The 15192-nt window shown below is 39.5% G+C and overlaps 1 protein-coding gene across 1 annotated transcript in view; it reads right to left on the bottom strand.

The window, feature by feature from the left end:
* Positions 1-4360: 4360 nt before the first annotated feature.
* The window catches only part of PARP4 (poly(ADP-ribose) polymerase family member 4), a 123139-nt gene continuing 112307 nt past the window's right edge, over positions 4361-15192 (bottom strand). Inside the window, 2 exon segments of the mRNA XM_045037170.1 lie at positions 4361-5135; positions 8580-8712. Coding sequence (XP_044893105.1) covers positions 4940-5135; positions 8580-8712 — 329 coding nt within the window. The 3' untranslated portion in view covers positions 4361-4939.

Raw genomic sequence — 15192 nt, 5'->3', positions numbered from 1 at the left:
GCTTAAGGGGGGTGAACGCCGCGTGGGGCCTCCTCCCTCGTCCAGAGCGCGCAAGGGCCCAGCCCTGGGCCTCCTAGGAAAAACAGCGCCCCCTCCCGCCCAGACCTGAGCGGGCCGGAACGCGATGCCCGGCCTTTCGTGCCTGTGTAATTTTGATTCGTTTAACGCATGTGAACGAGCCAATCAAACATAATTCAGAGTTGTATTGTATTTTGTTAAGTATTGCTTAAAGATAGGAAAATTTTTTTTTAATGTTTGTTTATTTTTGAGACAATGCCAGAGACAGAGTGCAAGCGGCGGGGGCGCTGACCGAGGGAGACGCAGAATCCAAATCGTGCTCCAGGCTCTGAGCTATCAGCACAGAGCTGGGGAGGGACTTGACTCAGGAACGGTGAGATCATGAGCGAAGTCGGACGCTTAACCGACTGAGCCACTCAGGCGCCCCGGAAAAAAAAAATTTGTTTTAAGGAACTGGCCAAAAAACATGTTTTCCAAGTTCTAGAGATTTTTTCCCCATTGAAAACATTGACGTGATAAAGTATTTTGTCCCCCTTATGAATGATTGACAAAGATAGTCATCCAAAGTTGCTAGGATAATCCACCTCAAAGTTGCTAGGATAATCCACCTAAGGATAAAATATTTTTCTCACTTTGAATTGCAAATAAAATCTTTATGGTAGCAAGCTTTTCATTTTTTGTGTCTTTGAATGGTGGACTTAATTTACAAGATTCATTTAAATTAACTCTGAGGTTAACTAAAGAATAATCTGTGGTCCAGCGGATCCATTTGGAGAGGCACATCAGATCTTTGAGTGGGCACAGTGATTTATTAGTTTAGTTTAGTAAATGCATCCTGTGTACCAGGACTTTACTAAGCATTAAGAATACAAAACAGTCGAGCATGGCATTAAAATATAGCTGACTGTATTGCAAGATCTCATTGGTTTTATTCAACGTTGGGGCAGCATTCCATTTGGCAAATAGAAAGGAGATCCGAAGAAATGCAGAAAGAAACAAGCTTCTCAAGGCAGAAAGGAGGTGGGGCATGAAGTCATAAACGAAAGGATTATTTCAGAAAAATTCGCTGTCCTTTGGGGGAAGGCTGGGTCTATCAGACTGCCTCACCAGTACAGCTAGGAAATTCCAGACTCCTGGTTAAGATTATATTCCTAGAAGAGGCTGAGACTGCAGTTAGGTTGGGTATGGACTCTTGGTTTGCTGATGTGGGGCTTGGCACAGATAACTGTGTTTTGGGCCTGTCGTCTCATTCTTAACGGTCTCTCTGCCTGCCACAGACTCAGTCTAAAAAGGAAGACGCAACAATTCTAATAATTGGATATCTTTTTTAAAATAAGTTTTTAGAAAAATACTGTAAACAACATCTGTTGATGAGAGAAAGCTCATTTTTTCAGAATTTCAGTTAATACGCATAGAAGAAAAGATAGAGGATCACAATATTTCATGAAAATGATTCAGGCAACAAAACCATGAGGTGAAAGATTGATGACGAACTGGCTGCCAAAGTATCTCTTCACAGATTATTTGTTGGTTGTAGGGGAAACACAACTTCACATTGGAAAACCCACTGATCCATATTAGCATTACTAAAAGTAAAAGAACCAAACCATATGGCTCCTGTTGACAAAAAGATTGATCCTTAATCTATTCAGGACCTTAGATCAAATTTCCAGTTTACAAGAAATATGGGGAAAGAAAAAGTGGAAACAATCAAATCCAGAATGTGGGACATCCTTTAGGACGACTGACCTTGTTTCTTCAACAAGTCAATAGCAAAAGAAGAGGCAAGAGAAGACTGTTCTAAATATATAAAAATTTGGCAAAATATCTTAAATGATGGGATTTATATTGATTATACTATTTTTCTGCTTTTATATATTTTTGAAATAAAAATTTATGTTCACTGTAAAAAATTTTTAATTCAAAAGTATGTAACAGAAATAAAGTTCCTATTCCTCAGATGTAACCAGTTTAGAATACGACAGATTTTTATCTCATACATGTATAAACACCCATTTATATAATTTTGAAATGTACTCTCTTCCACATTGTTCCGCAACTGTAATATGTACATGCGTATATAACATATGCATGTGTGTGCGTCCATATGTAAGACGAATTTCCAGATGTAGAATTCCTATTAATAAAAGTTATAGGTCAAGGAGGGTACTGATTGAAATTTGGATTAATATTGTGAGCACTGGGTGTTGTATGTAAGCGATGAATCACAGGAATCTACCCCAAAACCAAGGGCACACTGTATACGCTGTTAGCCAACTTGACAATAAATTATATTAAAAAAAAAAAAGTTTAGATTATTCAAGTTTACCTAAGTAGTAAATCCTTCAGTATATTTATATCATTAGGAAACAATTCCAAGTAGTCATTGTACACAATGATAAGCACATTTGTTTAAAAAGGAATATGTTGAAAGAGAACTGCAGCCCTGACTGGAGAGACAGAACTTCTCAACATGGCTGACAAGGCCCTCCCTGGCCTGGACCCAACCTTGCTCCAACCACAGCTCACCCCACTCCCCTCCCTTTATCTGCTCCAGCCACACTTGCCTCCTGGTCAGGCTAACCTGCTCATCCCCCAGGATCTTTGTACATGCTGTTCCTTTTGCCTAGAATGCTTTTCTCTTCCCTCTTACCTGACATATCCACTCCCATTTATCACTTCCTCAAGAAAGTCTTCCCTGATCACTCACTACAGATGTAACTGTGCATGCATTAGACGATTGATTTTTTATATTGTCTGCTCCCACTGTAGTCTAAGCTCCAGGGGGCAGAAGCCATACCTGATTCTTCTCTCTGTTGTATCCCCCACACCTAGCACAGGGTCTGTCACGGAGTGAGTACCCAATAAATATTGAATGAATGAATGAGGAGTTTCAACAGCAGTCACCATATGTAAACATTAACTAATTATCTAAATGTTCAGGTGGTCTCACTAATTTGAGGGATCCCAGAGCTAATTGGTGATCCAGAGAGCACTTTGGGAGATCCAAATTAAGGCAAAAAATAAATTTGGATTAATATTGCAAAATTTTAGGGGTGCCTGGGTGGCTTAGTTAAGCTCTGACTTCAGCTCAGGTCATGATCTCACGGTTCATGGGTTTGATCCCTGCATCAGGCTCTGTGCTGACAGCTCAGAGCTTGGAGGCCGCTTTGGATTCTGTGTCTTCCTCTCTCTCAGCCCCTCCCCCGCTCATTCTCTCTCTCTCTCTCTCTCTCTCCTCTCTCTCAAAAATAAATAAACATTTGGGGCGCCTGGGTGGCGCAGTCGGTTAAGCGTCCGACTTCAGCCAGGTCACGATCTCGCGGTCAGTGAGTTCGAGCCCCGCGTCGGGCTCTGGGCTGATGGCTCGGAGCCTGGAGCCTGTTTCCAATTCTGTGTCTCCCTCTCTCTCTGCCCCTCCCCCGTTCATGCTCTGTCTCTGTCCCAAAAATAAATAAACGTTGAAAAAAAAATAAACATTAAAAAAATTTTTTTAAATATTGCAAAATTTTGTTTTACTAAGTACATGTTTTCATTAACAACATAAGGAAGTCTGTTAACCTTCATACACTCTGCTACCAGGTATCATTCTTTTATTCCTTAATCTAATAAAACAAGAGTTTATCTTCTATGATTATGTCAAGCAGCAAGGCCAACGGCAAGATCTGATTGATATAGCCAGTAAAGATATAACAAGCCACTTTAGATTTAGATGATTTGTTACTTATATAAACAGCAAGAGGAAGATAGTCAAAGATGCCAGCTCCCCTTGGTTCTTGTCCCACACCCGAAAAGGAGCTAGATAACTGCAAAGTGAGTTGTGGGACACATCAATGCTGAGGAGCCAAGTCTAGATGCAGCTATAAGGATTTTTAGTCTGTAGCTGTATCTGAGTCTTATGTCAGGACTGGGAGGATAAAAAACGGTCTCATGTCTGCCTCCTGGAGAGATAGGCAGGTGGGAGAAGGCCTCATGGTAGCACCTCACAAGCTAACTTGCTATCCGTTGGGTATCAAAGAGTTCTGCCAAGACTCAATTATAGCTGTGGTTCGAGTCCAGGGAATTAGGAGGGGTCATACATTAGGATTTGGGGAGTCAGTCAAGATGAAGGCAGGACTGCCAATAGAAAGGGAAATCCCGAACCATATGTAAATGTGTTGAGGTACTGAACATTTGGTGAATGACAGCAAGGAGGACATGTTGGAGGGCAGCCAAAGACTGAACCTCAAAGAAACCAAAGTTTTTGCATAAAGGTAGAGAGGTAACGGCCTGGAAATGGTAGTGTAGGGGAAGATGGAAAGACCTTACAACCTTCATAAAAAATAACTCAGAATGGATCATAGACCATAACATAAAATGCAAAGTTTATAAAACTTCTACAAGATAACATAGGAAGAAATCTACATGACTGTAGGATTTTAGATGCAATACCAAAAGCAAGATTCATGAAAGAATTGCATGAGACACCTAGTTTCTCTGAGTGACAAAAAATGTATCAAGAGATCTACAGACTAGGATGCAGGGAGTATGCATACCGAGGGCAAAGGTCTAGATACTCAGGGCCTGGAAACAGGCTGGCATGTCAGCAACACTGACATCAGCCAAAGGCCTTGTTTCTCCCCAGCTTTCTCAGCCTAGCTGGCCAGATTCTATACCAGACTCCTTAAAGGGGAGAAGGAAATAGGCTCCAGGACTAGCCAGGTGTATCTCTTATTACTTTAAGCATTTAAACACAAAAAATCTGTAATATTGTAATTGGTCATCACTTGTTAGTTCATTAAAATAATCAATTCTGTTTCTGTTTAAAGTGAGTGCTACATTGAATAAAATCTGAATTAAACTTCATTATAGGTATCTATTGATATCTGATTATTTTACACATAGAAGCATGAATAATGTTTAAAATACAACATCAGTTGATTCAGCCTTGATTGTAATTAAGAACTCTGTGAAGAGGAGAAGTGGTGTCTATGGTTTGGATCCCCAATAGCTGCTTAGTTGCAGAGTCCCAGTCTTGACCCAATTCAAGCCGTTGGCAGATAGATGGATATTGTCCTTCGGTTCTTCTTACCCACTCACTTGCTTTCTTTATTTCTTCAAAAGCCCAGGGAATATTTCTAGATTAAAAAGAAATGTTTCCATCAATTTCAGAATATAATTACATACGAAATATAACGTGGTACAAAATGCAGCACATTAGATCTGACAAAATAATTCTGTCAAAAATTAAGATATTTAATCAAAGCAATTCTAACATTTTATGAAAGTTCTACCTACCAGACTGACATGGTGCTTTTAACTTATTCGATACATTTTTTTTTTAATTTTTTTTTTCAACGTTTTTTTATTTTATTTTTGGGACAGAGAGAGACAGAGCATGAATGGGGGAGGGGCAGAGAGAGAGGGAGACACAGAATCAGAAACAGGCTCCAGGCTCTGAGCCATCAGCCCAGAGCCCGATGCGGGGCTCAAACTCACGGACTGCGAGATCGTGACCTGGCTGAAGTCGGACGCTTAACCGACTGCGCCACCCAGGCGCCCCAATTCGATACATTTTTTAATGTTTATTCTTTTTTTTTTTTAATGTTTATTCATTTTTGAGAGACAGAGAGCAAGCAGAGGTGGGACAGAGAGAGAGGGAGACACAGAATCCAAAGCAGGCTCCAGGCTCTGAGCTGTCAGCACAAGGCCCAAACTGAGGCCCGAACTCACAAACCGTGAGATCATGACCTGAGCTGAAGTCGGACCTTAACCGACTGAGCCACCCAGGTGCTCCTTATTCAATACATTTTTAAGTATATTATACCCATCACTTTCCAGCTTCCAAATGCTTCACAGACTTCCTGGCTGCCTCCAGGACAATTCAAGCTTCCTCCAGCCTATGTGTATTTGTCTTTTTTTGTCCCTTTTCATTTTTCTTGATCTAAATCCATCCATTCTTCAAGCAGAAACTCAATACTATTTTACAAACCAGGCTTCTATTTCTCTCTCCTTTTTACTGTACCAGGAATTCTCAATTTGATTCGTTAGCCATTTTCCTAGGTATTTTCCTAAGACCCATGAAACTGTCATATTTAATTATCATACAAACCAGGAACAACGTACTACTAAATTGTGCATTACATAAAAACTTCAAGTTTGTGTTCATAAAATGCTGTCGAATATTCAAGAATGTCAAATATTCAAGTCTATTCAAGACTCAGAAAAATTCTGAGATTTTTTCATTAGTATTAGCTACTTCCTCATTTGTTTTGTCACCTGCTAGAATTCATTAGCAAATAAGTCGTAACATATACTAAAGTTAAAAAAAAATTCTATGGGCAGGGGGACTAAAAATTTGGAAAACTCTCCATCTTCCTGGTTTTTTTCCCTGTGAACTGGGAAAGAGCCATTAGTATAGTGGGTGGCTAAGAGCTAGTTTCAAAGCCTGACTCTGAAATCACACAATGTTGGCTATGTGATATGGTGCAGCTTTCATTCAACACCGAAAGCCTCAGTTTCCTCAATTATGATAATAATATGAGATCCTAGGAGGTTTGTTGTGGGGATTAACAAAACACATGGCTCAATAGTCCCTGGCCCAGAGTAGGTAATCAATAAATGTTAGCTGAATATCATGATGACATGAACATATAAATGGCAAGCACGATCAAACAGATTTGTTTGCCAGTAATCATTAGTCTACTTATAGTTACTAACTACTGAAAGCAACAAAACTAGTTTTATTTATTAAAAAAATTTTTTTAATGTTTATTCATTTTTTTGAGAGAGAGAGACACACACACACAGAGCACGAGTGGGGGAGGAGCAGAGAGAGGGGGAGACACAGAATCTGAAGCGGGCTCCACGCTCTGAGCTGTCAGCACAGAGCCCAACACAGGGCTCAAACTCAAGAAACCTGAGCCAAAGTCAGATGTTTAGCCAACTGAGTCACCCAGGTGCCCCAAAACTAGTTTTAAGTATTCTCACTAATTCAAGTGGCCTTCCTTTAATCCAGCTGGCCTGTAAACTTTTGACTGACCATCCCGCTAGCATGGGTGTTAAATAAACATTATAAAAACTCCCAAAAAACAGGTTTGATTATTTTTTTTAATTTCATCTGTAAATATGTATCTCTAAGAGACAAGAACTTTTTCTTACACATGACATTAAAATAGCTATAAATAATTCTTTAATATCACAAAACATTCAGGTACTGTTTAAATCTCCTTAATTGTCTCTCTTTTAAAAAAAGGTGTGTTATTTTTTTTTTTTTAACATTTATTCATTTTTGAGAGACAGAGAGAGACAGAGTGCTAGCAGGGGAAGGGCAGAGCGAGAGCGAGACACAGAATCTAAAGCAGGCTCCAGGTCTGAGCTGGCAACACAGAGCCCAACACAAGGCTTGAACTCAGGAACTGCAAGATCATGACCTGAGCCGAAGTCAGATGCTTAACTGACTGCATCACCCAGGCACTCCTCTTTCTCTCTTTTTAAAATAATACGGGTTTTGTTCAAATCAGGATCCAAACAAGGTCTCACATTGCCTTTGGGGCATGTGTCCTGTAACTTATAGCTTCCACCCCTTGCCTTTTTTCTTTTGCCATTTATTTCCTCACACTCCAGATGCTGCTGATTGCAGTCCATGGTATAATTTAACATGTTTAATACCTCTTCCCTGGTACATGGACTTTATTATGCAAAATATCTACATAGTTTCAAAGTCAAAAAGGTAAAACAAGATATAGTAGGAAGAACGTAGCTTGTCTCCTCCCCCTTTCCTTATAGATAGTATTTTTATAAGTTTTGCTAGTTTTCCCACTTATCTTGCCTTTTTAAAAAGGCATAAGCAAATTATATATGTATGTATGTGTGTTATGTGCATGTATGTATATTCTGTGTATATACACACACATACGGGGTGACCATTTGCATGGGGTATGGACGAAGTTTTGGGACGTAAGGAAAGTATTCACACGGAGGCTCAAGGCCTCTTGTGGTGCCTGAGGTCAGCCCAAGGGCTAGAAGCCAGGGTCCCAGAACTGTCTCTCTCCACTCTGTCACATTATGGCATAAAACTTCCAAGTGGTCACAGAATTCTAAATTTAAACCCAGTCTTCATGAAGTTGTATTTGCCAAGGCAGGACTTTAAAACATATTTTATTTGACAGTTTGCTAGTTTCATTTATAATTTTTAAATACTTAGATAGTATGTGGGTTTCCACCTATATTCTTGTGCCAGGCCTGCAACTATTGGGAACAGGATTGGTCCTAACAATCGTATTGCAGATTTTCCAAAAGCACATTTAATCAATATACCATAGTGAAAAGAACACTAAACCAGGAGCCATAGATCTGAGCTCCAGTATAAGCTACACTTAACTCTCTGAGCCCTGGTTTTTCCTGGAACCCAAGAGGCAAAAACACTGTGTCTGCCCTGCCAATGACAGAATAGTGCAGGCAAGATACTCCCTGTGAATAAATTCTCTTTGTTCTTACAATTCCATGTAGCTGCTTGTAAAATTTAGTCAAGAAATGGTTAGAAATATAAATGAGTTACTTAATGCGATAATTAAAGTCACCTGGAAATGGAAGCATCGTCCAACTTCATCAGTGATTTGAAGACTATTCCCTTTTGTTCCAACTTGGTACAAAGAAACTGCAGTACCAGAAATGTGGCGATCAGGTCCAGGAGACACTCGCTTCCTTTTATACCTGAAAGTGGAAAACTCTTTTGTATCTGTTGTAAATTCTGCATCTCAAACCGTGCCCATTTATGAAAGCGCTATGAAATAATACATTAGCAAACCATAAACCATGGTACATTAGCAGATCATAAATAACAAAAGAGGATGCATGAAACAAGCACCATAGCACCCTGACCATTGTTACGAAGCAGTTTAGCCACAGCTCCAATCCTTTGCCATCTTTAATAACCAGAGACGCATGAAGTTGGTGAAAGAAATTCAGTTCTTAGGCTCCCGCTACAAATACCTCAGAGGAGTAAACTAAATATACAACAGATGAACAATTGATATGGCTGGCTAAGTCGGTATATCAAATTATTTCTAGTGATTAGTACCACTGAAATAGATTTCTAGGCCTAAGATGGAGCCACTACTGCCCAGGGTGTCATGACAGTGAACCAAAGCTTTTGTGTCCCTGTAAAAACTCGCCTTGATCAGAAACAAAAAAGGTATATCCAGTCAGCCAATCCCCCAACACCAAGCCAACCTGGATGCGATACTCACTACCCTGTTCCTTGACGTTTCTGAATAAGGCCAGAAAGGCAACCCTAGTCAATCAATATAAGCCGAGTACTTCTTCCTTCCTTCTTCCCACTTGCCTCTTTCTATAAAAGCTTGCAGCCCAGTCCCCTTACTTTGTAGTTCTCTGGACTCTTGAGGGTAGAGAGTACCAGCTTCAGGAAATGTAAAATAAATATTTTTTAGATCATCCAAATTATTCTGATTATTTTAACACTACTACAGGTAGCGAGTGTTATTTACCCAAACCAAGAAATTTTACTATAAAATACAATTGAAAATGAATGTTTTTCTATAGTGAGCCAGAAAATAAGAACCCATTTTAATTTTCTAAATGCAAATCATGTATTTGAAATCACTTGATACAAAAATTAGACTTCAAGTATTGTTATTTTTTCAATCTCACATTTCATGAAACTAAACTTTTTTTTTTAATCTTTATTTATTTTTGACACAGAGAGAGACAGAGCATGAGTGGGGGAGGGGCAGAGAGAGAGGGAGACACAGAATCCGAAGCAGGCTCCAGGCTCTGAGCTGTCAGCACAGAGCCTGACGTGGGGCTTGAACTCATGGACTGTGAGAGTCTGATGCGGGGCTTGAACTCACAAATTGAGATCATGACCTGAGCCGAAGTCGGATGCTCAACTGACTGAGCCACCCGGGTGCCCCGAAACTAAACTTTTAACATCTATCTTGAGTGGGTTCAGAACAAGCCACCCCAGAACATGCTACTTTTGGATGTGGATAATCTTGAGCGGAAGGCAATCAAGATCCAGCAAACTCACAAAAAGCTTTTTACCTCCCACCTAACGGCCTAAAGAAATTAGAAAGGAGGCTTATATCAGGAAGAGAGTTATTACCAGAGACTAATTTTTCACATAAGAGACTAACCTACATGGTAAGTCAACATTTGTTTATCAAGCACCTTCCTGTGAATCATCCCTGCCCCTCCCCCACTTGCCCAGACCCCTCTCCATTTCCTTAGCTCAGTGCCTGGCTGCCTGTGAGTCTCCCATCTTTGTGGGACTCCCTTTTGTACAGGTATATATGTGTGTGTACATAATTAAAATGGTTGGTTTTTCTCTTGTTAATTTTTTATCATAGGGTGTCTCAGCCAAGAACCTAGAAGGGGGTAAGGAGAGTTATTTTCCTCCCCTGCAATCTTCATCATCATTAGAGTTCACAGTGAGGTGTGTGCGAGTTTCCCAGGTAAATTATCTGTATTTCCATCTTAGATTTTGATATGTAGCCCTGTTAGCATCACTACAACATAGCCACTTAATGTTTTTTTATTATGAAATCTTTTAAGCATACAGAAAAGAGAACTGTGTAGCTTGTCAACTTTTATCATTTTCCCACATCTGCTTCAAATTCCTCTCTTTTCTTTAGAAGAAATAACATATTATAAAATTGAAGCCATCTTATATATGTCCTCCAACTCCCTGTTCCTCAGCTCCCCAGATTTTCAGACGTAAACACTATTTGGATCTTTCCATTTACATTCTCATGATGTACGCTCCTTTGGTTGTGGTGGTTGTTTTGCAAAGTTGGTTTCTACATATCATGTGTTCTTCCTTCCAAGTCCTTGCTTAATCAATTAAATGCACTTTTCTTCTTTTGTATATACCTTACATATGCATATGTTGTGTGTATGTATATATATATGTGTGTATATATATATATATATATATATATATATATATGTATACTTTGTATATACCTTACCTATGCATATGTTGTCTTTTCTTCTGTCTACAAATTTACAAAAAATTTTAATGTTTATTTTTGAATTTTTTAAATGTTTATTCAGTTTTGAGACACGGAGTGAGTGTGAGTGGGGGAGGGGCAGAGAGAGAGAGGGAGACACAGAATCCGAAGCAGGCTCCAGGTTCTGAGCTGTCAGCACAAAGCCCGATGCGGGGCTCAAACTCATGAACCATGAGATCATGACCTGAGCCAAAGTCAGCTGCTTAACCAACTGAGCCACCCAGTCCCTGTTTATTTTTGAGAGAGAAGAAGAGTGAGCAGGGGAGGGGCAGAGAGAGGGAGACACAGAATCCAAAGCAGGCTCCAGGCTCTGAGCTGTCAGCACAGAGCCAGACGTGGGGATCGAACCCTGAGATCGTGACCTGAGCTGAAGTCAGACGTTTAACTGACTGAGCCACTCAGGCTCCCCTATTTTGAATTTTTAGAGGAACCTCCATACTGTTTTCCAGAGGGGCTGCACCAGTTTGCATTCCCAACAACAGTGCAAAAGGGTTCCCCTTTCTCTGCATCCTTACCAACATCTATTGTTTCTTGGGTTGTTAAATTTTAGGCATTCTGACAGGTGTGAGGTGGTATCTCATTGTGGTTTTGATTTGTATTTCCCCCATGATGAGTGATGTTGAACATCTTTTCATGTGTCTGTTAGCCATCTGGATGTCTTCTTTGAAAAAGTGTCTCTTCATGTCTTCTGCCCATTTCTTCACTGGATTATTTGTTTTCTGGGTGCCGAGTTTGGTAAGTTCTTTGTAATTTTGGACACTAACCCTTTATCCAATATGTTATTTGCAAATATCTTCTCCCGTTCTGTTGGTTGCCTTCTCCCGTTCTGTTGTTAGTTTTGTTGATTGTTTCCTTCGCTGTGCATTAGGTTTTTATTTTGATGAGGTCCCAATAGTTCATCTTTGCTTTTATTTCCCTTGCTTCCAGAGACATATCAAGTAGGAAATTGCTGTACCCAAGGTCAAAGATGTGCTGCCTGTTTTCTCCTGTATGATTTTGATGGTTTCCTGTCTCACACTTAAGTCTTTCATCCATTTTGAGTTTATATCGGTGTATGGTGTAAGAAAGCGTTCCAGTTTCATTCCTCTACATGTCACTGTCCCATTTTCCCAGCACCATTTGCTGGAGAGACTGTCTCTTTTCCATTGGGTACTCTTTCCTGCTTTGTCAAAGATTAGTTGGCCATATATTTGTTGGTCCATTTCTGGGTTCTCTATTCTATTCCAGTATTCTATGTATCTGTTTTTGTGCCAGTACAATACTATCTTGATAATTACAGCTTTATAATACAGCTTAAAGCCCAGAATTGTTATGCTTCCCACTTTGATTTTTTTTTTCAACATAACTTTGGCTATTCAGGGTCTTTTGTGGTTCCATAAAAATTTTAGGATTGTTTGTTCTAGCTTTGAGGAGAATGCCTGTGCAATTTTGATTGGGATTGCACTGAATGTGTAGATTGCTTTGGGTAGTATTGACATTTTAACAATATTTGTTCTTCCAATCCATGAGAATGGAATGCTTTTCCATTTCTTTTTGTCTTCAATTTTTTCTTAATTTATTTTTTTGATTTACATTCAAGTTAGTTATCATATAGTGCAACAATGATTTCAGAAGTAGATTCCTTAATGCCCCTTGCCCATTTAGCTCATCCCCACTCCTACAATCTTTCCAGTAACCCTCTGTTCTCTATACTTGAGTCTCTTATGTTTTGTCTCCCTCGTTGTTTTTATATTAGTTTTGCTTCCCTTTCCTTATGTTCATCTGTTTTGTCTCTTAAAGTCCTCATATGAGTGAAGTCATATGATATTTGTCTTTCTCTGACTGACTAATTTCGCTTAGCATAATGCCCTCTAGTTCCATCCACCTAGTTGCAAATGGCAAGATTTCATTCTTTTTGATTCCCAAGTAATACTCCATTGTATATATACCACATCTTCTTTATCCATTCATCCACCAATGGACATTTGGGTTCTTTTCATACTTTGGCTATTGCTGATAGTGCTGCTATAAACACTGGGGTGCATGTGTTCCTTCTAAACAGCATACCTGTATCCCTTGTATAAATACCTAGTAGTGCAAATGCTGGGTCATAGGGTAGTTCTATTTTTAATTTTTTGAGGAACCTCCATCCTGTTTTCCAGAGTGGCTGCACCAGTTTGCATTCCCACCAGCAGTGCAAAAGAGATCCTCTTTCTCCGCATCCTCGCCAACATCTGTTGTTGCCAGAGTTGTTAATGTTAGCCATTCTGAGAGGGGTGAGGTGATATCTCATTGTGGTTTCGATTTGTATTTCCCTGATGATGAGTGATGTTGAGCATTTTTTCATGTGTTGGTTTGCCATCTGGATGTCTTCTTTGGAGAAGTGTCTATTCACCTCTTTTGCCCATTTCTTCACTGGATTATTTGTTTTGGGGGTGTTTTGAGTTTGATAGGTTCTTTATAGATTTTGGATACTAACCCTTTATCTGATATGTCGATTGCAAATATCTTCTCCCATTCCGCCAGTTGCCTTATAGTTTTGCTGATTGTTTCCTTCGCTGTGCAGAAGCTTTTTATTTTAATGAGGTCCCAATAGCTCGTTTTTGCTTTTGTTTCCCTTGCCTCTGGAGACGTGTTGAGTAAGAAGTTGCTGCAGCCCAGGCCAAAGAGGTTTTTACCTGCTTTCTCCTCAAGGATTTTGATGGCTTACACTTAGGTCTTTCATCCATTTTGAGTTTATTTTTGTGTATGGTGTAAGAAAATGTTCCAGTTTCATTCTTCTGCATGTCGCTGTTCAGTTTTCCCAGCATCACTTGCTGAAGAGACTGTCTTTATTCCATTGGATATTTTTTCCTGCTTTATCAAAGATTAGTTGGCTCTATGTTTGTGGGCCCATTTCTGGGTTTTCTATTCTGTTCCACTGATCTGAGTGTCTGTTTTATGCCAGTACCATAATGTCTTGATGATTACAGCTTTGTAATGCAGCTTGAAGTGCAATATTCTTCGATTTTTTTCATAAGCTTTCTATAGTTTTCAGCATACAGATCATTTACCTCTTTGATTAGGTTTATTTCTAGGTATCTTATGGTTTTTTGGTACAATTGTAAATGGGATTGATTCCTTGATATCTTTTTATGCTGCCTCATTATTGATGTATAGAAATGCAACCTATTTCTGTACATTGATTTTATATCCTACGATGTTGCTGAATTCATGTATCAGCTCTAGCAGTTTTTTAGTGGAGTCTTTAGGGTTTTCCATGTAGTATCATGTCGTCTGCCAATTTGTATGCCTTTTATTTCTTTTTGTTGACTGATTGCTGAGGCTAGGACTTCCAACACTATATTGAACAACAGGCATGAGAGTGGACATTGCTTCATTTTCCTGACCCTAGGGGGAAAGTCCTCAGGTTTTCCCCACTAAGGATGATATTAGCTATGGGCCATTCATATGTGCCTTTTATGATGTAAAGGCATGTTCCTTCTGTCCCTACTTTCTTGAGGGTTTTTATTAATAAAGGATGGTGTATTTTGTCAAATGCTTTTTCTGCAACTATTGAAAGGATTATGTGTTTCTTATCCTTTCTTTTATTAATGTGGTGTATCACATTGATTGATTTGCAAATATTGGACCAGCCCTACAGCCCAGGAATAAATTCCACTAGATCATGGTGGAAGGTTCTTTTGATATACTGTTGGATTCAATTTGCTAGTATCTTGTTGACAATTTTTGCATCCAGGTTTAACAGGGATATTGGCCTGTAGTTCTCCTTTTTTGTTGGGTCTTCATCTGCTTTGGAATCAAGGTAATGCTGACTTCATAGAATGAGTTTGGAAGCTTCCCTTCCATTTCTATTTTTTGGAACAGTTTGAGGAGAACAGGTATTAACTCTTCTTTAAATGTCTGGTAGATATCCCCTGGGAAGCCATCTGGCCCAGGACAATTTTTTTAATGTTTATTTTTGAGAGAGAGACAGAGCACAAGTTGGGGAGGGGCAGAGAGAGAGGAAGACACAGAATCTGAAGCAGGCTCCAGGCTCTGAGTTATCAGCAGAGAGCCCAATACGGGGCTTGAACTCACAGACCGTGATCTATTCTGGAGAATGTTCCATGTGCACTTTAGAAGAATATGTATTCTGTTGCTTTAGGAGGAAATGTTCTGAATATATCTGTTATGTCCATCT

Source organism: Felis catus, chromosome A1 (assembly GCF_018350175.1).
Source record: "Felis catus isolate Fca126 chromosome A1, F.catus_Fca126_mat1.0, whole genome shotgun sequence".
In the NCBI taxonomy this organism is placed as follows: Eukaryota; Metazoa; Chordata; class Mammalia; order Carnivora; family Felidae; genus Felis; species Felis catus.
Note: the sequence above shows the minus strand (reverse complement) of the source record. Positions and strands in the feature narration are given on the sequence as shown.